Genomic DNA, 18,991 nt, shown 5'->3' on the forward strand with positions numbered 1-18,991 from the left:
GCAAGAGGAGGAGGAGAGCAAGGGGAGAGACATCTGCCAGGCAGGCCACGGCTGAGGTGGAGATGGACCCGGTGGCCAGCTTTCCCACAGGCAGCCATTCACACAGCGAAGCAGCTGGAGGGAGGCGCCAGTGGAGGCATAGGAAACAGGCAGATTGTTTGGGGACTTAAATGTCTTTTATTTATTTTTTAATAGTCGCCATTTTTCATGGCAGCATAATAAGCAGTCTTAGAATTTTCTGAAGTTTGTTCTAAACTGTTTATCTACTTTTGCATTCTGGACATATTTAATGACTACTCCTTTTAAAGTTAAGCATCTGAACAAAGTTGAGAGAGTTCCTGATGGAACAATTTTCTCACCCCAGTTCCCTTTGTTGTTTTATATCTTGCTCCTCACCCTATCAAAGGCATTTGTGCTATTTGTTGGAAGATCCCTTGAGGTTTATAGAGGACAGGAAGCAGTGAATGGTTCCTCCTTCCTGTTTTCTCCTTTCATTTTCTACTACCTTGTAGAAAATGACAGCTTTGCAAGACATGAATTACCTGTGGATTTTGTTAAATGTGGTTCGCTGAAGCTGGGCTGAGATTCTGCATTTTGAACAAGTTGCCAGTAATGCAGTTGCTGCTGGTCCACAGGCTGAAACTCTAAGAAACTCTTTAAGAAGTAAGGCTCAGTGGTACCAGACAGTGCGAGTGGGACCGTGATCAAAACTACAAGGGTGAGAGGTCACACAATAGGAAGACCAGCAGTTGAACCTGGGATTGACACGTTTGTTCTTGAGCAGGTTATTTCACTGCTCATTCTCAGTTTCCCCATCTAGCTGTCTTAAAACTTAAGTGAGTATACATATCATTGGCCTAGAGTAATGCTTGCAACAAACTAAGTATTTGTTAAATTTAGCCATTGTTAGTGATAATATGATTTTGTTATTACTACTGTTAATGTAATAGAATCTGAAAAGTATCATATTTACTTAAACATTGACCGTGGAAAACATCTTAAAGGTCCAAATGCAAATTTATAAGGTTCTTTTATGTGTATGCGGCACTTTGCACATAGATGTCAGTATGCGTTATCAACTGGGCACGTTCTTTTGAGTCATAGTCCCCATGATAAAAATGGATTTTAAACTGTCCTTTGTCTACCAGAACCTATTGTGACCAATTGCACAAGTTTATGACCAATGGTATGCATTTCATTTGCCAGTCTGGATTTAATAGCCTAAATTCTAGTTATTAGCCCAGAAAAGCCACCAATCCCCATGGCTGTAACCTCCATGTTAATAGCCTATACTACTAACAAAAATGATGAGCCACTGATTTTGCGAGTGTTTCTGTCTTCATATGTGCTGTAAGGCTGTCCTTCTAAACAGTCCTGTACCAGTGAAATCTTTTTTTTTTTTTGGTGCCAGGGATTGAACCCAATGATGCTTAACCAGTGAGCCACATCCCCAGCTCTTTTTTATATTTTATTTAGAGACAGGGTCTCACTGAGTTGCTTCTGGACCTCCCTAGGATGCTGAGGCTGGCTGTGGACTTGCGATCCTCCTGCCTTAGCCTCCTGAGCTGCTGTGATCACAGGTGTGCGCCACTGCTCCCAGCACCAACGAAATCTTGATTATTGTTCCATATCAAGTACCTATAAGTGCTGTTTATCACTTTCTCTTCTTCTGATCAAAGCTGCTTTCATTAATGTTACGTGGACAAATGTAGATGGACAAGAGGCAGATGCAGCATAGATACCCTCATTTATCCCTCCTTTGTTCTGTTAGGAAAGGAGCCTCCAGGTGAGAACCCTAATGGGCTGTGTAATTTTAGGTTTGATGCAATGCTGGGAAGTTTGCCTTGACTTTGGGCCTTCACTGGGTTAGACAAGGTGGTGTTAGGGCCAAAATTAATCCTTGGATCCATTTTAGTTCAGTGGCTCCTTCTGCCCATTCTGGAATAGACTGGGAACTGGAAGGAAGGACCAGAGGTCACCTTGGTTTAATCTAGAGGTGATTTCAGTGTGGTAAACTTTAACCAGGTGTAAACCTGTACCCATAAGATTTATCCAGATCTTGATCAAGGCTCTGGAGGTTTATGGTCCAATAAAATAGTCTCTAACTACACCTGACTTTCAAAATTTAAGTAACCCCTCAGAATCCAGTTTCTTAGCCACATTTCAAGTGTCTAATAAGTACTGTGGCTAATGGCTGCAGTATTGGACAGTACCGATTACAGAACATTTTCATTATCAGTAAACCTTCTGTTATATGATGCTCCCCTAAGCAGCTATAGAAAACAGACTGGTGATGGCTGTTTAGGGACCTGCAGAAAGAAATTGTGGTATGTATACACAATGGAGTATTACTCAGCCTTAAAGAAGAATGACTTTATGACATTTGCCATCAATGGATAGATATGGAGATTATCATTCTAAGTGAAATAAGCCAATCTTAAAAAACCAAAGGTTGAATGTTTACTCTGATATGTGGAAGCTAACCCACAACAAGGGCAGGGGTGGGGGCAATAAGAAATTCAGGAGATTTGACAAAGGGGAATAAGGGAAGGGAGGGAGATGGGAAAAGGAAAAACAGTGGAATGAATCTCATATAACCTTCCCATGTACCTATATGAATGCACCACAGCGAATCTCACCATCGTGTACATCCATAAGAAATTAATTTTTAAAAAATATGGGTAAATGACTGAAAGATCAGTAGAGGGAAGGGAACACAGGGGTGGAGAGAGGGAAGGGAAAGGAGAGGTACTGGGATGTGAATTAGAACAAGATATATCCCATGCTTGTTTTATAATGATATCAAAATGGATTCTACTGTCAAAAAAAAAAAAGATGCTGATTCTGAAGCCACATTGAAGCCAGCCCTGAATCACAAGATCAGCAGAGGCAGAGCTGGTGTGAAGGCTGGCTTATGTGCTGGTGTCTTCTAGGCTAAGAACAGGGTATTTAAATAGAGAGGTGGGCTGTTAACACTTTTGTTTTGATTTTGTTTTGATTGAAAAAAGAAAACCCAAAAAATGAAAACAGGAATCCGGTAGACAGAGAGGTGAGAATCCTGTAAAGTTTTCTCATTTCTAAGTAATGAATGGTACTATTATAGTTTAGATGTGGGATTTCCCCAAAAGCTCACATATGAGACCATGCAAGAAGGTTTGGAGGAGAAATGTCGGGTTACAGCTGTAACCTAATCAGTGAATTAATCCACTGAGTGGTGACGGAAGTGGTGTGGTGTGGCTGGAGGAGGTGGGAACCATGCGTGTGGCTTTGGGGTGTGTGTTTGTATCTGGAGAACGGAGTCTCTCTCTGCTTCCTGGTCATCACGTGAGCTGCTTCCCTCTGCCACACACTTCTGCCATGTTGTTCAGCCTCACCTTGAACCCTGAGGAATGGAGCCTGCTGTCTGTGGATTGAGACCTCTGAAACCAGGAACCCTTAAATAAATTCTTCTTCCCTTATAATTGTGCTGGCCAGGTCCTTTAGTCATAGCAGCAAAAAAGCTGATTGGAACAGTCACTTTTGCTACTTCTTAAAATAAACTAATAGTAGTGCTTTGCTTTTTTTGTAAAAAGAAATTACATCAGCTGCCAACTGTGTGTGTGTGTGTGTGTGACTAGGGATTGAACCCAGGAATGCTGCGTCAAGCTACGTCCCCAGCACTTTTTATTCTTTGAGGCAAGGTCTCGCTAAGTTGCCTGAGGTTGGTCTAGAACTTGTGATCCTCCTGCCTCAGTCTCCTGCATCGCACTATGGCTGCCAGTTCTTGGATTATACCTGAAATAAGGATGGTTGTTACATGAATAAAAAAAACCCAGTAACCCAAAACTTGTTACATGTTCATGCCACTTTTTACTCTACCCGCTAAGCCAATGAGGATTTTTTGTTTGTTTTCTTTTAGTGTCCTGTGATGAAGAGGAAAAATGGGATATAAAATTTGAGGGAAAGAAGGAAAAGTTGGCATTACTGATCCTTGTATAATCACTTTTCAGATTTGGGGGTCTGTATCAGAGGTACTAGGATTGTTGTTCTACAGCCAACAAATGTACATGTTCTAGAACTGTTATGTGACTTTGAGTCAATTACTTCCCGTAACCTCTCTGAGCCTTAGTTTCTTCTCTGTAACATGGGGTATAATGGTATCCATGAGTAACAGCCACTACTGTAGGGCCTTAAATGTTAAACTGTGTCACTTGGGGAAAGTATACCCCATGTACTGGGATTCAAACACTCTGTTCTGATCTTGGCCTTCCCACTTAGCGGTATGTGACTTGGGTCTAGTTGTTCAGCCTCTCTAGACTTTTGTTTTCCTTGGTAAAATGGAGTAATAGTAAAACTGTTTTCAGAGGCATTGCTTAGGATTAACTGAGATAATGCACATCAAGATAATGTGAGGACATCTACTACATGGCATATAATGAGTGTTTGACAAGTGTTAACTGTGAAGATGTAGACGATGATGCTTAAATTAGGGGCAGCCCTGCCAAAAGATAGGAGATGACCAAATCTGTTCTCGCCTATCCTTTTTGTTCACTAATCTCCAGACAATACCATTTATACCAAATATCATAAAGTGTACACATTCTGTTCTATCGATATTCCACTATTTATCATTATTAAGCCTCCTCTGGCACAACTGTTATCATAAAGACCTTTCTCACTTTATAGTTTTCCTCCACGCAGCAAGATCGCATCTTATTTAAAAGGCCTGGTGTTTAAGTCCAGAGGGCAGGCCAGGGAGGAGGGGCCAGCGTGGGTTAGGAGTGTGTTCCCTCCCACAGGGGCCTTCTCCTTGTCTGAGGGCCTGACCTCTGTTGCCTCCAGGGTCCAGGAAGAAAGACAATATACTTCAAAGGAAAACTGGGGGCTGTAATTTGTGACTATCAGCTCTGCACCTGATACCTGTAGACAGGAGGACAGAAATGCTAAGAGGTCGCTGTAGGAGGCTTCTCCGAAAGCCTGGCCCACTCGAGGGCACAGCCAGAGCGCCCCACTCCTCACCTCCACAGATGCCAGAGACTGCTCCTGACCTGTGGAGAACAGCATTCTGACAAGAAAAGTATTTTGAGTTTTTTGGTGTGAAGACGTAGTTCTGGGCTTCTTTCACTCACTAACTTCTCTAACTAGGAAGGAAACACTGTACTGTTACTAAAAATGACTTGACTTTTCTTCAGAATTTTCAGATCGTTAAGAAATCTAGAATTCTTTTCATTTATGAATGTCAAAATTATTAGTAACTTAGGATATTATATAGGAGAACATTTTGATTGGAATTTAAATCTAGATCATTCTCCTGAGTTCTTGCTCAGAACCCACTGAGTTTTACATCTTCCCTCCTTATAGCATCCCCCGTGAATCTCACTTTGAAAGTCTTTTCACAACCAACCTTTCTTCTCTGATTCCACTACCATTGCCCAGGTTTTAAGCTTATCACCTCACATCTCAATTTGTCATAACTACTAAAAAGAACATTCTAGATTATAAAAGTAACAAATGCCCAGTATAGAAAATTAGGAGAAAATATATAAAGGTTATAAGAAAGAATATGTCACCAATCAGAGATAGATGCTGTCTTTTCTGGATTTTTAGAAGCATGTATCCTTGTGTGTGTGTTTATGGTTAAGGAATTTGCACCTCCTCTATTTGGGAATTTGCACCTCCTCTATTGGCTTTGTATTGTGGTTTTATATCACAATTTTTTTGTGTGTGAGTTGTCAGCATATTCCCGTATCATTTTTTTTTTCAAAAGAAATGTTAATGGATAAATAATACCTTTTTACATGGACAGTATTCTTAGCTATTTAGATCTCCTTTTTCAACAATAAAAGCAAAGCTTGCTTTGCCCTGTCTGTTTACTGTGGCCTGTGGTGAGAAAGAACATGGGCCCTGGACCAAAGACCATGCTCAGATCCTGCTCCTCAAGTTCATTCCCGGGCCTCAGGCAACCTAAGCCTCAGCTTCCTTCTTTGTAACAAGGATTGTAATAGTACTCTTCACCATGCTTGAGTTAATTTATGAGATGTATGTGATGTATGCATTTACACAAAAATTGCCTCATAGTAAATTCTAATATCAATTGCTTTTGTAATACTCACTGTCATTAATCATCAGCATTTTTTCTCATAACTCCTAAGAGCTAGATTATGGCATCAAAGTGTACACATATTAGACTTTAGTAATATATTGTGAAATTGATTTTTAGAAAAGTTTTATCAATGTATAATCACACAATACCTAATTTCACCCTTTGTGGTCATTGTATATGATCTTTAGCAATGTGACACACAAAAATTGTATTTTTAACTTGCATATCTTTGTAATTTGCGTTTCTTTCTTATGATTTATATTTACCAGTGCAAATTAGTTAAAAATGTTTAATTGACCAATCATATTTATGCAAATTATGTTTTTTTGAATTATTTATGGAAGTCAATGTCCATTTTTATTGACTTCATTTTTTATAAATCACTGAGTTCTTATATATTATGATAATAATCATTATTTGTAACTAATGTCTGTTGAGCATTTAAAGCTTTCAGATGAGGAATAAAGAGCCAGAGTAAATCAATGCTCAGTAAATCCTTATTGTTTTCATTATTTAACTTAGTTTTTTGCAGCACCTAGTACAGACCAGTGCCTTGCACAAAGTAGGAGCAGAATAAGCCCATGTGCACTTACAGGGCCCATAGCCACCTGTGCCTCTGCTCTTGTGTACAGAAGCTACCCTCTCCTGTGCCTTTGTCACAGCCACTGCTTCAGCTCAGATGAGTCAACATCTCTTGGACTTGACTTGATTATTCCCATATGTTTTTCACGATTCTTTTCTAAAACTCTGTAAAATCAGGTTATTTTCCTTACTTCATTTCTAGGTAACAAACCTGAATTTGGCAAGTGGCGTCCTAAACAGAAGCAGTGCTTCAACGCCCCCCAGCCTCCGACCTGCCATCAGTCCTAGTGGTCCGACATGGTCCATGCAGTCAGACCCCCACGCGCCAGAGAACCGCTCCAGCCCCCCTGGAAGCAGGTACATGAAGGGCCCTGGAGTAGCATTGGGTTGCACGGGAGGGACTTCGTCCCAAGCAAGCAGGCCCTTCCCACTTTCAGGAAGATCAAATGAACAGGAAATTTCTGACGTAGTGAAGAAAATCACTTCTGCATGAAAGAGCAATTGATGCTACTTCCAGTCACACTTTCATGTTCTGAATTTTGGCATTTTATCCTTGTCTCCTGGATATTTGTTTGTTTGTTTTTGTTTTTGTGGTACTGGGGATTGAACCCAGAGACTCTACAACTGAGCCACAACCCTAGCCCTTTTCAAATTCTTTATCTTGAGATAGAATTTCACTAAGTTGCTGAGGCTGGCCTTGAACTTACAATCCTCCTGCCTCAGCTTCCCAAGTCCGTAGGATTACAGGCATGTGCCACCATGCTCGCCGCCTCGTTCTTTTTTATGCCTTGTACTACATTGTGTTTCAATCACTTTGGACTCTTTTTTTTTTTTTTTTGAAAATCTTTGGAGGACATATTTGTTTTTTATGTTTTCACATAGGTTATATAATTAAACACAAATCAGGTTCCTGATTCCATTTGGGAAGTGGGAAGGAAATGTCCATTATGTAGAGAGAAGTAGCTATTTGTGAAATACAAATAGATTCTGGCCATAAGGCAAGAACCTTCTGAATTTAAAAAAAAAAAATCACTGTATTAAATTCTGGCCTCGGGGCCAGGATTGTGGCTCAGTGGTGAAGCACTTGCCTAGCATGTGGGAGGCACTAGGTTCGATTCTCAGCACCACAGTCAAATAAATAAATAAAGATTCTCCAACAACTAATACAAATATTTAAAAAAAATTTTTTTGACCTCACTATATATTTTAAGTATTCCTGTATAAAAAATAAGTGAGTTCCCACTGCATTTTAAGTGCATTAAATTGCATCAGTCCCCGAGTCAAATGAACTAGAGAGAAATGTGACTATTACAGTGACATCTCTGGCCATGGAGATTTTGTTCCCTCCAAATAAAGAAGCTCTAGCCCAGGTGACCCACTGAGTCCTCGCCCTGCGCCAGCTTCTGTCTCTTCTATGCTGCCTTGCTCTGAGCTTGGAAAGGGAGACCAAAGACCTGAGCTTGAAGGAAATACTTGATTGATATTAAAGTATCAGTTGGTATCAGAATTACTTATTAAGGAACTGATTTGGGACCAGATACTGCCCGGGATACAACATAAACACCATAAACACAAGCACATTGTGTCACGCCGTGGGTCGATGGCTCTGAGACCCACTGTCATTGTGGTCTATGTGAAAAGAATCATCTCGGTTGAGAATTTTCATGAAGAGTTGGAGACCAAGGGGCGACTTTCTGGGACAGGACATCCTCTATATACAGTTTTTTTCACAGGAGAAGTCTTATTTGGTGATTTACAATCTACATTCCTGAAACAGAAGTTGTAAAAAAGTTCTGTTTATACCATAGAGCTTTATTTTCTATATAAATGTTTCCAAATATTCCATTTTCATGTAAAAGTCAGAGCCTCGTTCCTATGGAGAACACTTTCAGTACAATCTTGGATATTCTGTTTGACAGGGCTACAAGGCATTTTCTATACTGTAAACAGAATGTCAAAAGTGCATATTTTGGAAAAGTAGAGTTTCAGCACTTTTTATACTTATAGATAGAAACGGGAGGTAATAAAATTGTGTCTGGGTGGAGAGCTTTCTCGGGAGCACCTGCTGGTGGTGACATGAAATGTGGTGGAATCTGTGGAGGTCAGCGGGGACCCAGAGTTCAGCACCGGGAGTGACCGTCTCCCAGCCAGAGTGCTCCTTAGGCTGCGGTGGATGGCGCACTGTCCGGTTTCCCTCAGAGCCATTGCAGCCAAAACACAACCCAAAGAAATCCCCAGGCTCTTCCTTTTTGACTAAGTCATACCCACAACAGCCCTCTCTTTGCCTCCTCTTTAAGCAGAGGGTGGGCCAGTTGTCAGATCCCATTCCAGTCCAGCGTAGCCTTGGGGAATCTTCCACTGCCCCCAGGTAACCTCTGCTCGCCAGGACAGCCACAGGCTCTGCTTTGGAGTTGTAGTTCTAGCGGCCCTAAGTGAATTCTCAGTCCTTCCAGAGCTGGCTGTTGTGGGCCTGGGCCAGAGGCGTTCCGCACAGTGCCGAGTTCTGAGTTCCATTTTTACCTGGTAAGTCACTATTTTGTGAATATTTATTTAGTCTCTTATTGTTTTTCCTTTGTAGCAAGGGTGACTAAGTTCGATGAATATGGGACTTGCAGCTTAGAGATGTGAGTTTTATACACTAAGTGACCCTAAGCTATTCATTTAATCTTTTTATTGGATATGCATACTTACATGTAAACTGGCCTGTTTTGAGAGCTTTTAGATCGCCTTTAAAGCACTTTGATCTCCTTGAAGAGGGGGCTAGGTAAATAAAAGGTACTCTTACTAGTTTTTCTACAATAGCAGCAGTGGATTCCAGTGCTGATAAACTCTGCTAATTCACTAAACTCCAGGCTGCCTGTAAAGCGTAATGAGATGTAAAGAGAACCCCACTGCTGGCTGACTGTACTTTTCATCTCTCCGTGTCGGAGAATTCAGTGACTTGGTAGCCACAGGAATGAAAACTGGTGACTCACGAGAACTCTGCAAATAGTGTTATTTTTCATTTCCCCATGGTGTTGCCATTGTTCTCAATTTTATGGATCACACAAGTTTTCACCAGACAACCTTGTTCTTCCCCCGCTGTTGGAAACCACCCCAAACGTAGCCTCAGGGCTGTCGTCTCCCATTGGGTCAGTGTGAGCTCAGCCCAGCTCCTCAAATCCCCTGGTTCCTTTGGTCTGTCTGGAGTCCCTGTTCAGGCTTTGTTGTGGGAGAGGAAGGCAGAGAGCCCACAGCTTGCCCAGACAGTCTGAGGCCTGGCCATGCAGCCTGCAGTTCCCTAGACACTCCGGAGCTGGACTTGGCCAGCCATTCCTCTGTTGTTACTTTCAGAGGTAATAAGTGAGATTAATTGCAGGCCATTCTCCAGAAGAGAGGAGTTAGGGCCAAATGCAGTCACATGCTTAGAAACCTGAGGTGTGCCTCCAAGCAAGGCCAGCTCAGAATTATACAGCAGGGACTCCAGGAGGCAGGTACCACGCGTTTATGACCTCCTTTTTTCTTCAAGCCATGTTTCCGGTCTCTGGATTTTGATACCTGGGTATTTCAGCTTTTCTTTGGCCAATGAGAAAGTTTGGATTTTTCGAGCTACCTTTTAATTATCCGTTTTCTGGGCACATGGGGAGTCATTAGGAGCTGAGAGCTGATGTACAAGGCACCTCCTCATTACTGCCAGCCTCCCATGGAATTGGACCATGCCAGGGAGGAGAATTTCCTAGGTTAGGAGCACTCAGTGGGTTCAGAGTGCATTTCTCTTTGTGAGACCTGGAAGGGTTACTGTGAAGTCTTGGCTGCTGCTTGGAATGATTTGGGAAGGACAGGGCCTCAGACAGCTTGGCAGGAACCTGAGGCCCTGTTTTTTCCAGTCCAGCCCTTCCTTGTGGATCGAGCTGTCAGGGAATCCCACGAATGTCTGGCTTCTGCCCCTTTGTATGTTTTTCCAGCATTTGTCATTGAATTATTTTTATCCATCTCTGGCTTTTTCACACACGCATCCTGGGGATTTGTCTGTTCCTCGATATTAAAGGTGGGGGAAGTTGACAAAAGAGCACAGCCATGAGTTGGTTCCTGCTTTTCATGATAGGGCATGGCTCTGTGGGCATGGCTGCCCGGCCTGGCCAGCTTCCACTCTGTAGTGACCATCTACGAGCCAGAATTTTGAATTCTACTGAGGAATGGGAAATCTTGGAAGGCCCTTTGTGATGTTACCCTGTCCTTCTGCTCTTTAGTAATAAATCATGAAGAGCTTCCTGTCCTGCCATACATCATTTTTAGGAAGACATTTTTCAGAGATTATGACTCCAGTTTAGCTAATACTTTTGTCCCTTTCTTTAGATTATTTCTTACAAATGTTGCTGAAGATTCTAGTCTCTGACTTCTCAGTCAGTCCTCAGGAACGTTGGATTTGTTCATTTCTTTAAAAAATATGTCCTGTGTATTTTCTCTATGTCAGACATTGTTAGCTGCTGGGGAGTAACGATAAATAGCAGAGCATTTCCTGATCTCACAGAATTTACATGTCCTCAACACAAGGTTGGGTGCTAGGTAGGGTCTAAGAGCTTTAAGACAGGGTGTTTGGTTAGCATCTGGCATGGAGAAGGAGTCCTATACATATGAAGCAATTAGAGAACAGCGTCTGGCAGCATGTAACAGAGACCTCAGTTTTATTGTACAATTAGAAGAAAGATTGTCAAGAAGAGTATGTAAAAATTCAGTCCTGTCCCATGATAGACTACAACTGGGTTGTACATGAAATGAAATGAGCCTTTTGCAAGAGAGCAGAATAATGTATGAGTCTGCTCATGTGAAATATCTAAAGTAGTCAAGATCATAGAGACTACACAGGAAGGTAGTTGCCAAGGACTTGGGGAAGAGGGGAGGGGACTTAGTGTTTAATGAGTGTAGAGTTTCAGTATTGCACGATGAAAATGTTCTCGAGATCTGTCGTAGAACAATGAATGTACTTCACACTCCTGGACTGTACACATAAAAATGAGATAGTAAATATAAAATCATGTGCTTTTTTACTATAAAAAAAGAAAGTTGACAATGAAGAATTTCCAAGAGAGCCCCATAGTTCCACAAAAATCATACAGTGACCCAAATGGCAAGGTTCATTCCTTCCCTGTGTGCGAGGGCATTCTTCTGAACCGGTCCTTGTGGGGTTTTTCTTTCTTTAACAGCATGCCACCCCAACTTGAACCAATTCCACATAAGTGCAACTGAAAAATTTTAAAAAAGAGCATGTGACCAGCGACCCTTGCTAGGTGTGTAGTGAGGTGGAGGGGAAAGGACTTCACCAGGAGTCAGATAGACCTGGGTTTGCGGGACTGAGTGTGTCACCTTGGGTACACTGCTTGGCATCTCTGAGAAGGAGTGAAATATCCCCATCTTTTAAAAAATGTGCATCAACAGAACCTGCCCCTTATGCTGTTGAAGATTAAATTGAGTTGTATGTGTGAAGGTAGCCAGCACGATGCCTGGTTTTGGTGTAGGATATTGATGACCCTTAGTTCCCTTTCCAGAAAAAAGGAAAGAAACTTAAAATTGGACCTGCTTGGGTTATGGTGTTGCCATACCCTAAGTTTAGCGCCCAGTTTGGATAACATGGGCCCCTCCCCTGAGCACCATTCTGGACCAGCCTGTAGGCGGAGAGCGCCCGTGCAGCTGGGGATGGGCAGGCTTCAGAGCAGGCCGCGGAGGCTCTTCCCTCGCTCTGGCCCTCTGTGGAAGGGTGGCTTCTTTCCGCACAGCAGGCCTTCCTCTCTGCTATCTTCTGATTGTTGAAATTTCCATCGCAGCTCTGTGTTCCAGCCAGTAAACACTCATATTTTCCATCCATCCTGGGGGTCGAGCTTTGGGAGAGTTTTTCTCTGGAGGAGTTTGGAGCTTATAATTTTGTACTTTATCCTGTTAAATAAACAGTGTTCTTGAGCCAAAGAGCACAATCACAAAAAGAAACCACAGGGGTGGGGGGAACCCCAGCTCTTTCATGTTCAGAGTTCTGTAGAAGTGATATTTCACTCCTTCTTCTCCTTCTTCCTTTCCCATAAAAGTTTGCCTGACCTTCGTCCTCGTGAGTCTTAACTCTCACCGTTTCTTCCCCTTTTTGTTCGGTTCTGTCTGGAATTCCTGCGCTGCTTTCTCCTGCAGCCAGCCACGTAACCTCTCACTGGCTGAGCTCCGGGCCAGATCAGGCTCTGTCACAGGTTCCCCAGCTCCTCGTTCACCAAGGGAGCTGAGTGTCATCAGTGTTTGTGCCAAGGCCAGAATGAGTGGCTTCTGCCTGTTGAGGCGGTATTGATAAACCTAGGAAGTGGGCCCAAGAGGCTGGCTGGCCATCATTCCAGAACTGTGACAATGTAGGTTGGGAACTTGGGGCCTTGTATCAGAAGTGAAAGAAGTGGATCTTTCTTATCCAAAGTGAAAATAAAATGCAGACTGCCAGGGTCAGTTTTTCTGGTTTGCCTCCTTCACCACACACCACCGACTTCAAAGTACTAAAGATACACGTGTGTGCGTGCGTGTGTGTGTGCGTGTGTGTGTGTGTGTGTGTGCGCACAAGTCATTGTTAGAGGCAAGAGCCTACCTTATTTAACTGTTTGCCTTACAGTTTTAATATCATCCAAAATTGATGATTATTTTCGTGTTAAGAGACCTGGATGACAAAGCACCATGTACAGAGCTTAAGGAGACTCTTTCTAGAATAAGAAATTACAGCCATCCCTTAGTATTCAAAGGGGCTTGGCTCCAGGATCCCTGTAGACCCCAAAATCATGGATACTTAGGTCCCTCGTGTGAAATGCTATAGTTAACATATGACCTACACAATCCCCTGGGCACTGTGAATCTCCAGATTACTTGAAATACCTAACATGATGTAAGTGCTGTCTAATAAACTCTCATCCTAAATTATTTAGGGAATAACAACAAGGGAAAAAGTTTGTACATGTTCAGTACAGACACACTTTAAAAAATATTTTTGATCCAAATTTGCTTGAATCCTGCAGATACAGAAAGCCTACTATATATTAGAGTTGCCTCATTTATAATTCAGCTTAATTCTCCTCTTAAACTTTTCTTCATTTGCCTCTATCCTTCCAAGTTAATGGTGTTTTACCATCCTTTGAAAGAGCTTGGAAAGAATCACACTGGGGAGGACATACTATATCTTTCTTACCCACTCCTGGGGAGAAGCACTGATGGGCCATTTTAAAGCTTACCTGGTGTTGACTGAACAGATTTTGAAAGAAGACCAGCCAACTTTCCCGAACCTTGAACCAAAGATCTCATCCTACCCTCCTGCCGTTTTTTCTCTTAAAAGACTGCCAGCATATTACTAAGTACAGCTAAAAAAATACAACTTTTTTTCCCTAAAGTTTTAGAGTTTCAGAAAAAATCCTTGCATCTATGTTTTAATAAAAGAAAACAACAGAAATGTAGCACCTGAAAAGGGATAAAAGTCAAATCTTCCCTGCAGCTGCTCTGGGGATGAAAGTTTTGATGTAGGTTCTTGATAAATCTTAGTTCCCTTCCTTAAAGGACAGAAATGTTCAATTGGACTTGCTTGGAATATAGCATTTGCTGCACAGTGTAATTTAGTACCCACTTTAGAATCAACTGGTCACTACTCATGCGGCATCATTGCAGAAAAAGCAGTAATCCTGAATCTCAAGACTGAGTTTCATCATATTTATATTTATTATGTGAAGCAAGTGTTTGTATATTAAAATTTTGATTATAAACCATTAAAGTGCTCCTAAAATAAAGATAACTAAAAGAAGCTAAACTTAAACAGTTATTTGAATATGGAACCACCTTTCTTTGAGAGGTGACAGCAGGACTGGTGGTGGAAGAGAAGTGCAGTAGAGAGCTTTGGGGTTCCAACTGTCCCACCAGCTGGCAGGCTCAGATGTTCATGATAAGCACAGAGCTCTTGTCTTACTTGAACCGTGCTTATGCTTCAGAAGCAGTAAAGGTATTATTCATGGTTTTCATGAATTATCAGGCTAAGACTATTAATTTGGCTTCAAAAACAATGATACCACATTTGAACTGTTTCTTAAAAATAAGTTTACATGCTAGGTGTGGTGTGCATACCTGTAATCCCAGCAGCTCTGGAGGCTGAGGCAGGAGGATCACGAGTTCAAAGCCAGCCTCAGCAACTTAGCAAGGCCCTAAGCAACTGAGCAAAACCGTGTTCTCAAAATAAAATATAAAAAAGGGCTGGGATGTGACTCTGTGGTTAAACACCCCTGGATTCAATCCCTAGTACCAAATTAAAAAAAAGTTTTACTCTTTCTGTGACGAGAGTGAAATACAGATGTGTCTCAATGATGTGACTGTAATTTAGAAGAACTTAGGTGACAAAGCAGGTTTTCTAGGACAGCAGGTAAAGAAGCTCCAAAGGGGGTTAATAAAGGGCTAGGACCTAACAGTTGGTGGAAAATTCAAGCTATGTTCTGCCACTGGGTCACACCAACGACAATGGAAAGACCTGCCTGCGTTGTTTGGCCCTCTCAAACCCCTTACTAGCTACTTGAACCCAACTTTTTCAAATATTTAGTAGATTGAAATAATTGAAAAAGACAGAAGCCAGTTCCCACAGCCTGGGAGAGGACTGCACCAGATTCACTGAGGCAGTTGTTCCCTGATTGGGCCTGGAAATGGGATGCCGAGCCTCCTCAGGGAAGACCAGAGTCTCAAGGGCCTCTCCAAGCTGCTGGAGGATATTTACCACCATAATGGCCTCCCTGCAGGGATGCACGGTGGGGGGGGGGACCCCGGGGGACCCCAGGCCCCATGAACCCACCCCCACCACAGGTCTCCACATGAGCAAGACTAGTTGGCTGTTGTACAGGTAGAATGTGGGTGTGAAGCATCAGTTCCCTGGCCCTTCTCCCAGCCCATAGATGCAATCAAACCCATTCTGCACAATTATCACAAAATAATAAAAACCCAGTGATATGGGGACTGTTAAGAAGAGACTAGAAAGTAATTATCGGAGTGCAAGTGCACGCACACAGGACCTCAGCTCCACGTTTTTACCAGTTGTTAGAACGAGTGATGTGACTGTAGACAAGACGACAGGAGTGCTCTGCTGTTGGAAGGCTCTTTTTCTTCATGTGATGGGATGAAGACTGGATATTTTTTTCCTTCAGTGGTAGTGGGGTTTGAACCCAGGGCCTTGCCCATGCTGGGCAAGTGCCCCACCACTGAGCCACATCCTGTGAAAGCTGGTTTTTATTTTCATGCTTGTCTGTATTCTTTCAAAATTTTCCACATTAAAATATACTTGTCTTGCCCTTGCCTGCTCCACCAAACCTCTTAAATTTGAAATAAAAACTTTCTTAAGCTACAGAAAAAAAAAAATGTCTTCTTTTTGGATAAAGAGGGACGGTGTAACTGCAAATATTCTTCATCTGGGGAAGTTTCTTCTGATAGTTATTCAGATAACGTATCCCCTTAAAGTTAACGTGCAATTATTGAATATCTCCAAAATGCAAAGTGTTGGGCCAGGCTCTGAAAGAGCTTTTAGATAAGGTTCCTGTCCTCTGGGAGGAAAATTAATAATTATATCAGTTATTAATGTGAGTATATATAGCAGAATGTGTGCCTTATTGTTGAACAGAAGAATTATGCTCTCAGGGCCAGTGTTCAGAGGAGAAAGTGATCACTCTGGCTGGAGAAGTCGGCAAAAAGTCCAAGAAAAAAAGATGGGAGCTGATCTGGAAGGGTGGATGGGGCTTGAGAAGCCACGAGGCTGATATGCCTCAGTTAAGAGAGAATGACACATTTACCTGGTGCCTGGTACTGTGTGAGGAACTGTGAAAGAATCAAAGAAATTTGATTCATGCTCATACTAAGCTAGGGTTGTTGGGTCCGCAGGGAAGTGTAGAGAAGCCTGTGCTGTATGTGTACGTAACGTTTCTACATGTAAAATGCAAACCCAGTGACTTAAAGGGCATTGGAATTCAGTGCAGCTCACGATTCATAAAAGGTCTTTCACCGAGTGGAAGGACAAAGCTCTACAGAGGAAGGGTTAAAGTTGGGGTTCACAGGCAGTCCCGGCTTGTGTTCAGCCTCCAGACAGGTGGGGAGGAGGAGGGGAGGGAAGAGGATGGTGTTTCTGTTTGAAATAATTTATTAGTCAAAACCCTTTGAGGGTCAAGCGATAGAAACTGAAACCAAACAGGCCTTACCTAGAATGGAGATGTTTTAGTCCATATAACTAAAGGTTAGTGTTGGGGGTTAGGAAGTATCATTAATCATATAATCTCTTCCTCCGAATTCACAGCTGAATGAGAGATTAATAGAGAAATCAGAGAAAAAGCAAAATATTGACTGTATTCCTGGCAAGGAGAAGTTGGAAAACACAATTTGGGAATATGGCATCATATGGGAATATGGTTTCTGCCTCTCAACTGAAGTGTCTGCTCTATTTATTCTGAATATTTCCTGCATATTATGTTTACTTGGATAATTTAAACAAAAATTTTCAGGAATAAAAAGACAACATGGCACAGTCTGAAAAACAAAATAAGCAAATTTTATTGTACAGCATGATAACTGTAGTTAATAACAGTGTATTATATACTTGAAAGTTGCTAAAAGACTAGATTTTAACTGTTCTCACATACCCACACACCTACAAAGATGTAAGTTGAGGCATATTAGTTAATTAGCTCAATTTAACCTTGCCAGAATGCACATTTATTCCACACTTCACATTGTATATCACAGATATATGCATTTTATTTCTCAGTTAAAAATAAATAGAATTACTGAAAAAAAACTAAAAGGTTAATATTTGAAACAAAATGAATGAATGAATGAATCTAATATGTTTTCCTGTCACATCCTCACATCTACCATTCCATAACTCTTAAGCTATGAGTTTTTGTTTGCTTTCTGCCACTCACTAAAGTGTAAGTTTTTTTGATATTGTATCCTAGTGCCGTAGTAAACAGTAGGTACTTCATAAGAAACACAGTGAATAAGGGAATGAATGGCTCACCAGCCAGGGAGGCCGTCTGCAGGGCTCTGCTCAGCCTCCTGGTCTCCAGGCAGATCACACTGACATTTCCCACATTTCCCTTGTCCCTCATCTCCTGGACTCGTGCGTCTAAGGGACATCACTCCAAAGAAACTCTGCTAAGTGTGCATTTTAATTTCTAGGGAAAGGACCTTTGCAGCCCTTCTATCAGTGAACTAAACACAGAGAGCTTATCCATTGAGCTTAAAATCCTCCCTCTCTTCCTCTCTCTCTCCTCCCTTCCCTCTTTTTCCAAGTCACTAGGTCCTTTGAATCTTTTTCAGTTCTTCCTAGTCATCTAAAATCAAAAGTACCAGAGGTTCTAGGGTGTGGAAGAAAAGAAAAAGGCAGAGAACCTTTCTTTTCTCATCCTTCTCTCCACTCTGCCCAACCCATAGGAGTTTTAAGAGTCACTTCTAGAACACACTTGAGAGTGGAGGGGCTCCTGCCATCTTGAGAAGCCCCATGTAAGACAGCCCTTGTTTACTCCTAACCTTTTCATGTTCATTGACCTGGAATGTTCGTTGACCTGGAAGTGGTGTTCCTCTGAGGTGCAGCTCGTGGCTGTTATTTTTTAGTGGTTTCTCCTCCTGGCCCTCATTGGCTATGCCTTCTGGCATCCCCTACTTGAGTGGTCAATGTGAAGGGGCTATATGGCGTCAGGCTTCCGTCCCCCAGCTCCTTGTCCCATGTCCTCTGTTTACCTCTGCTGTGACATTGGTTGCTTGTATACTTGTCTTGCTGCCCATATTAGATGATAAGCTCTCAGAGGGCAGAGACCAAGTCTTTCTTACTGTGTGTAGTGCCCCACACAGAGGGCTCAAATGAGTACCTCGTGGATGCCTGACTAGACAGATCAGTGTTCAATATGGCAACCACAAGCTACATGTAGAAAAATTAAATTTAATTAAATTGAAATAAAATGAAAAAAAATTCAGTTTCTCAGTCACATTTGCCACAAATCAAATATTTGAAAGCCACACATGGCTTGTGGTTACCATATTGGGCAGCTCAGGACTAGATGGCTTGTATAAATTAATGTGATAATGACCCAAACTTGGTCAAAGGTTTAAAAAATAAAAACGAAACAAATTTCTAATGGCATTTTCTTGATTATTCTCTTAGGATCTTCAGTAGATCCCAAGCCTCTATTGTTTAGATCTGAAGATTTACCACAGATGCTGATCTTGAACTAATTTGTGATGCTGGGAGGAGTGTACTCTAATGCCTTGGAAATCTCAAAAGTTGGGAGCATTTCTTACTGGTGCCTAACCAATCGGTTGGGGTGCCTC

General features: G+C 42.0%; 1 protein-coding gene across 20 annotated transcripts in view; it reads left to right on the plus strand.

Annotated features, from left to right (window-relative positions):
• Nucleotides 1-18,991, plus strand: part of Ttll5 (tubulin tyrosine ligase like 5) — a 266,244-nt gene that overhangs the window by 147,683 nt on the left and 99,570 nt on the right. For all 20 annotated transcript variants that reach the window (XR_007107155.1, XM_047540836.1, XM_047540832.1 and 17 more), the window contains one exon: nt 6,867-7,021. Coding sequence is in view for 19 of the 20 variants with exons in the window: in XM_047540836.1 (XP_047396792.1) it covers nt 6,867-7,021 (155 nt within the window). In the remaining variant the exon portion in view is untranslated. The remainder of the gene's footprint in view (nt 1-6,866; nt 7,022-18,991) is intronic.

The sequence above is a fragment of the Sciurus carolinensis genome, chromosome 2 (genome assembly GCF_902686445.1).
Source record: "Sciurus carolinensis chromosome 2, mSciCar1.2, whole genome shotgun sequence".
NCBI lineage: Eukaryota > Metazoa > Chordata > Mammalia > Rodentia > Sciuridae > Sciurus > Sciurus carolinensis.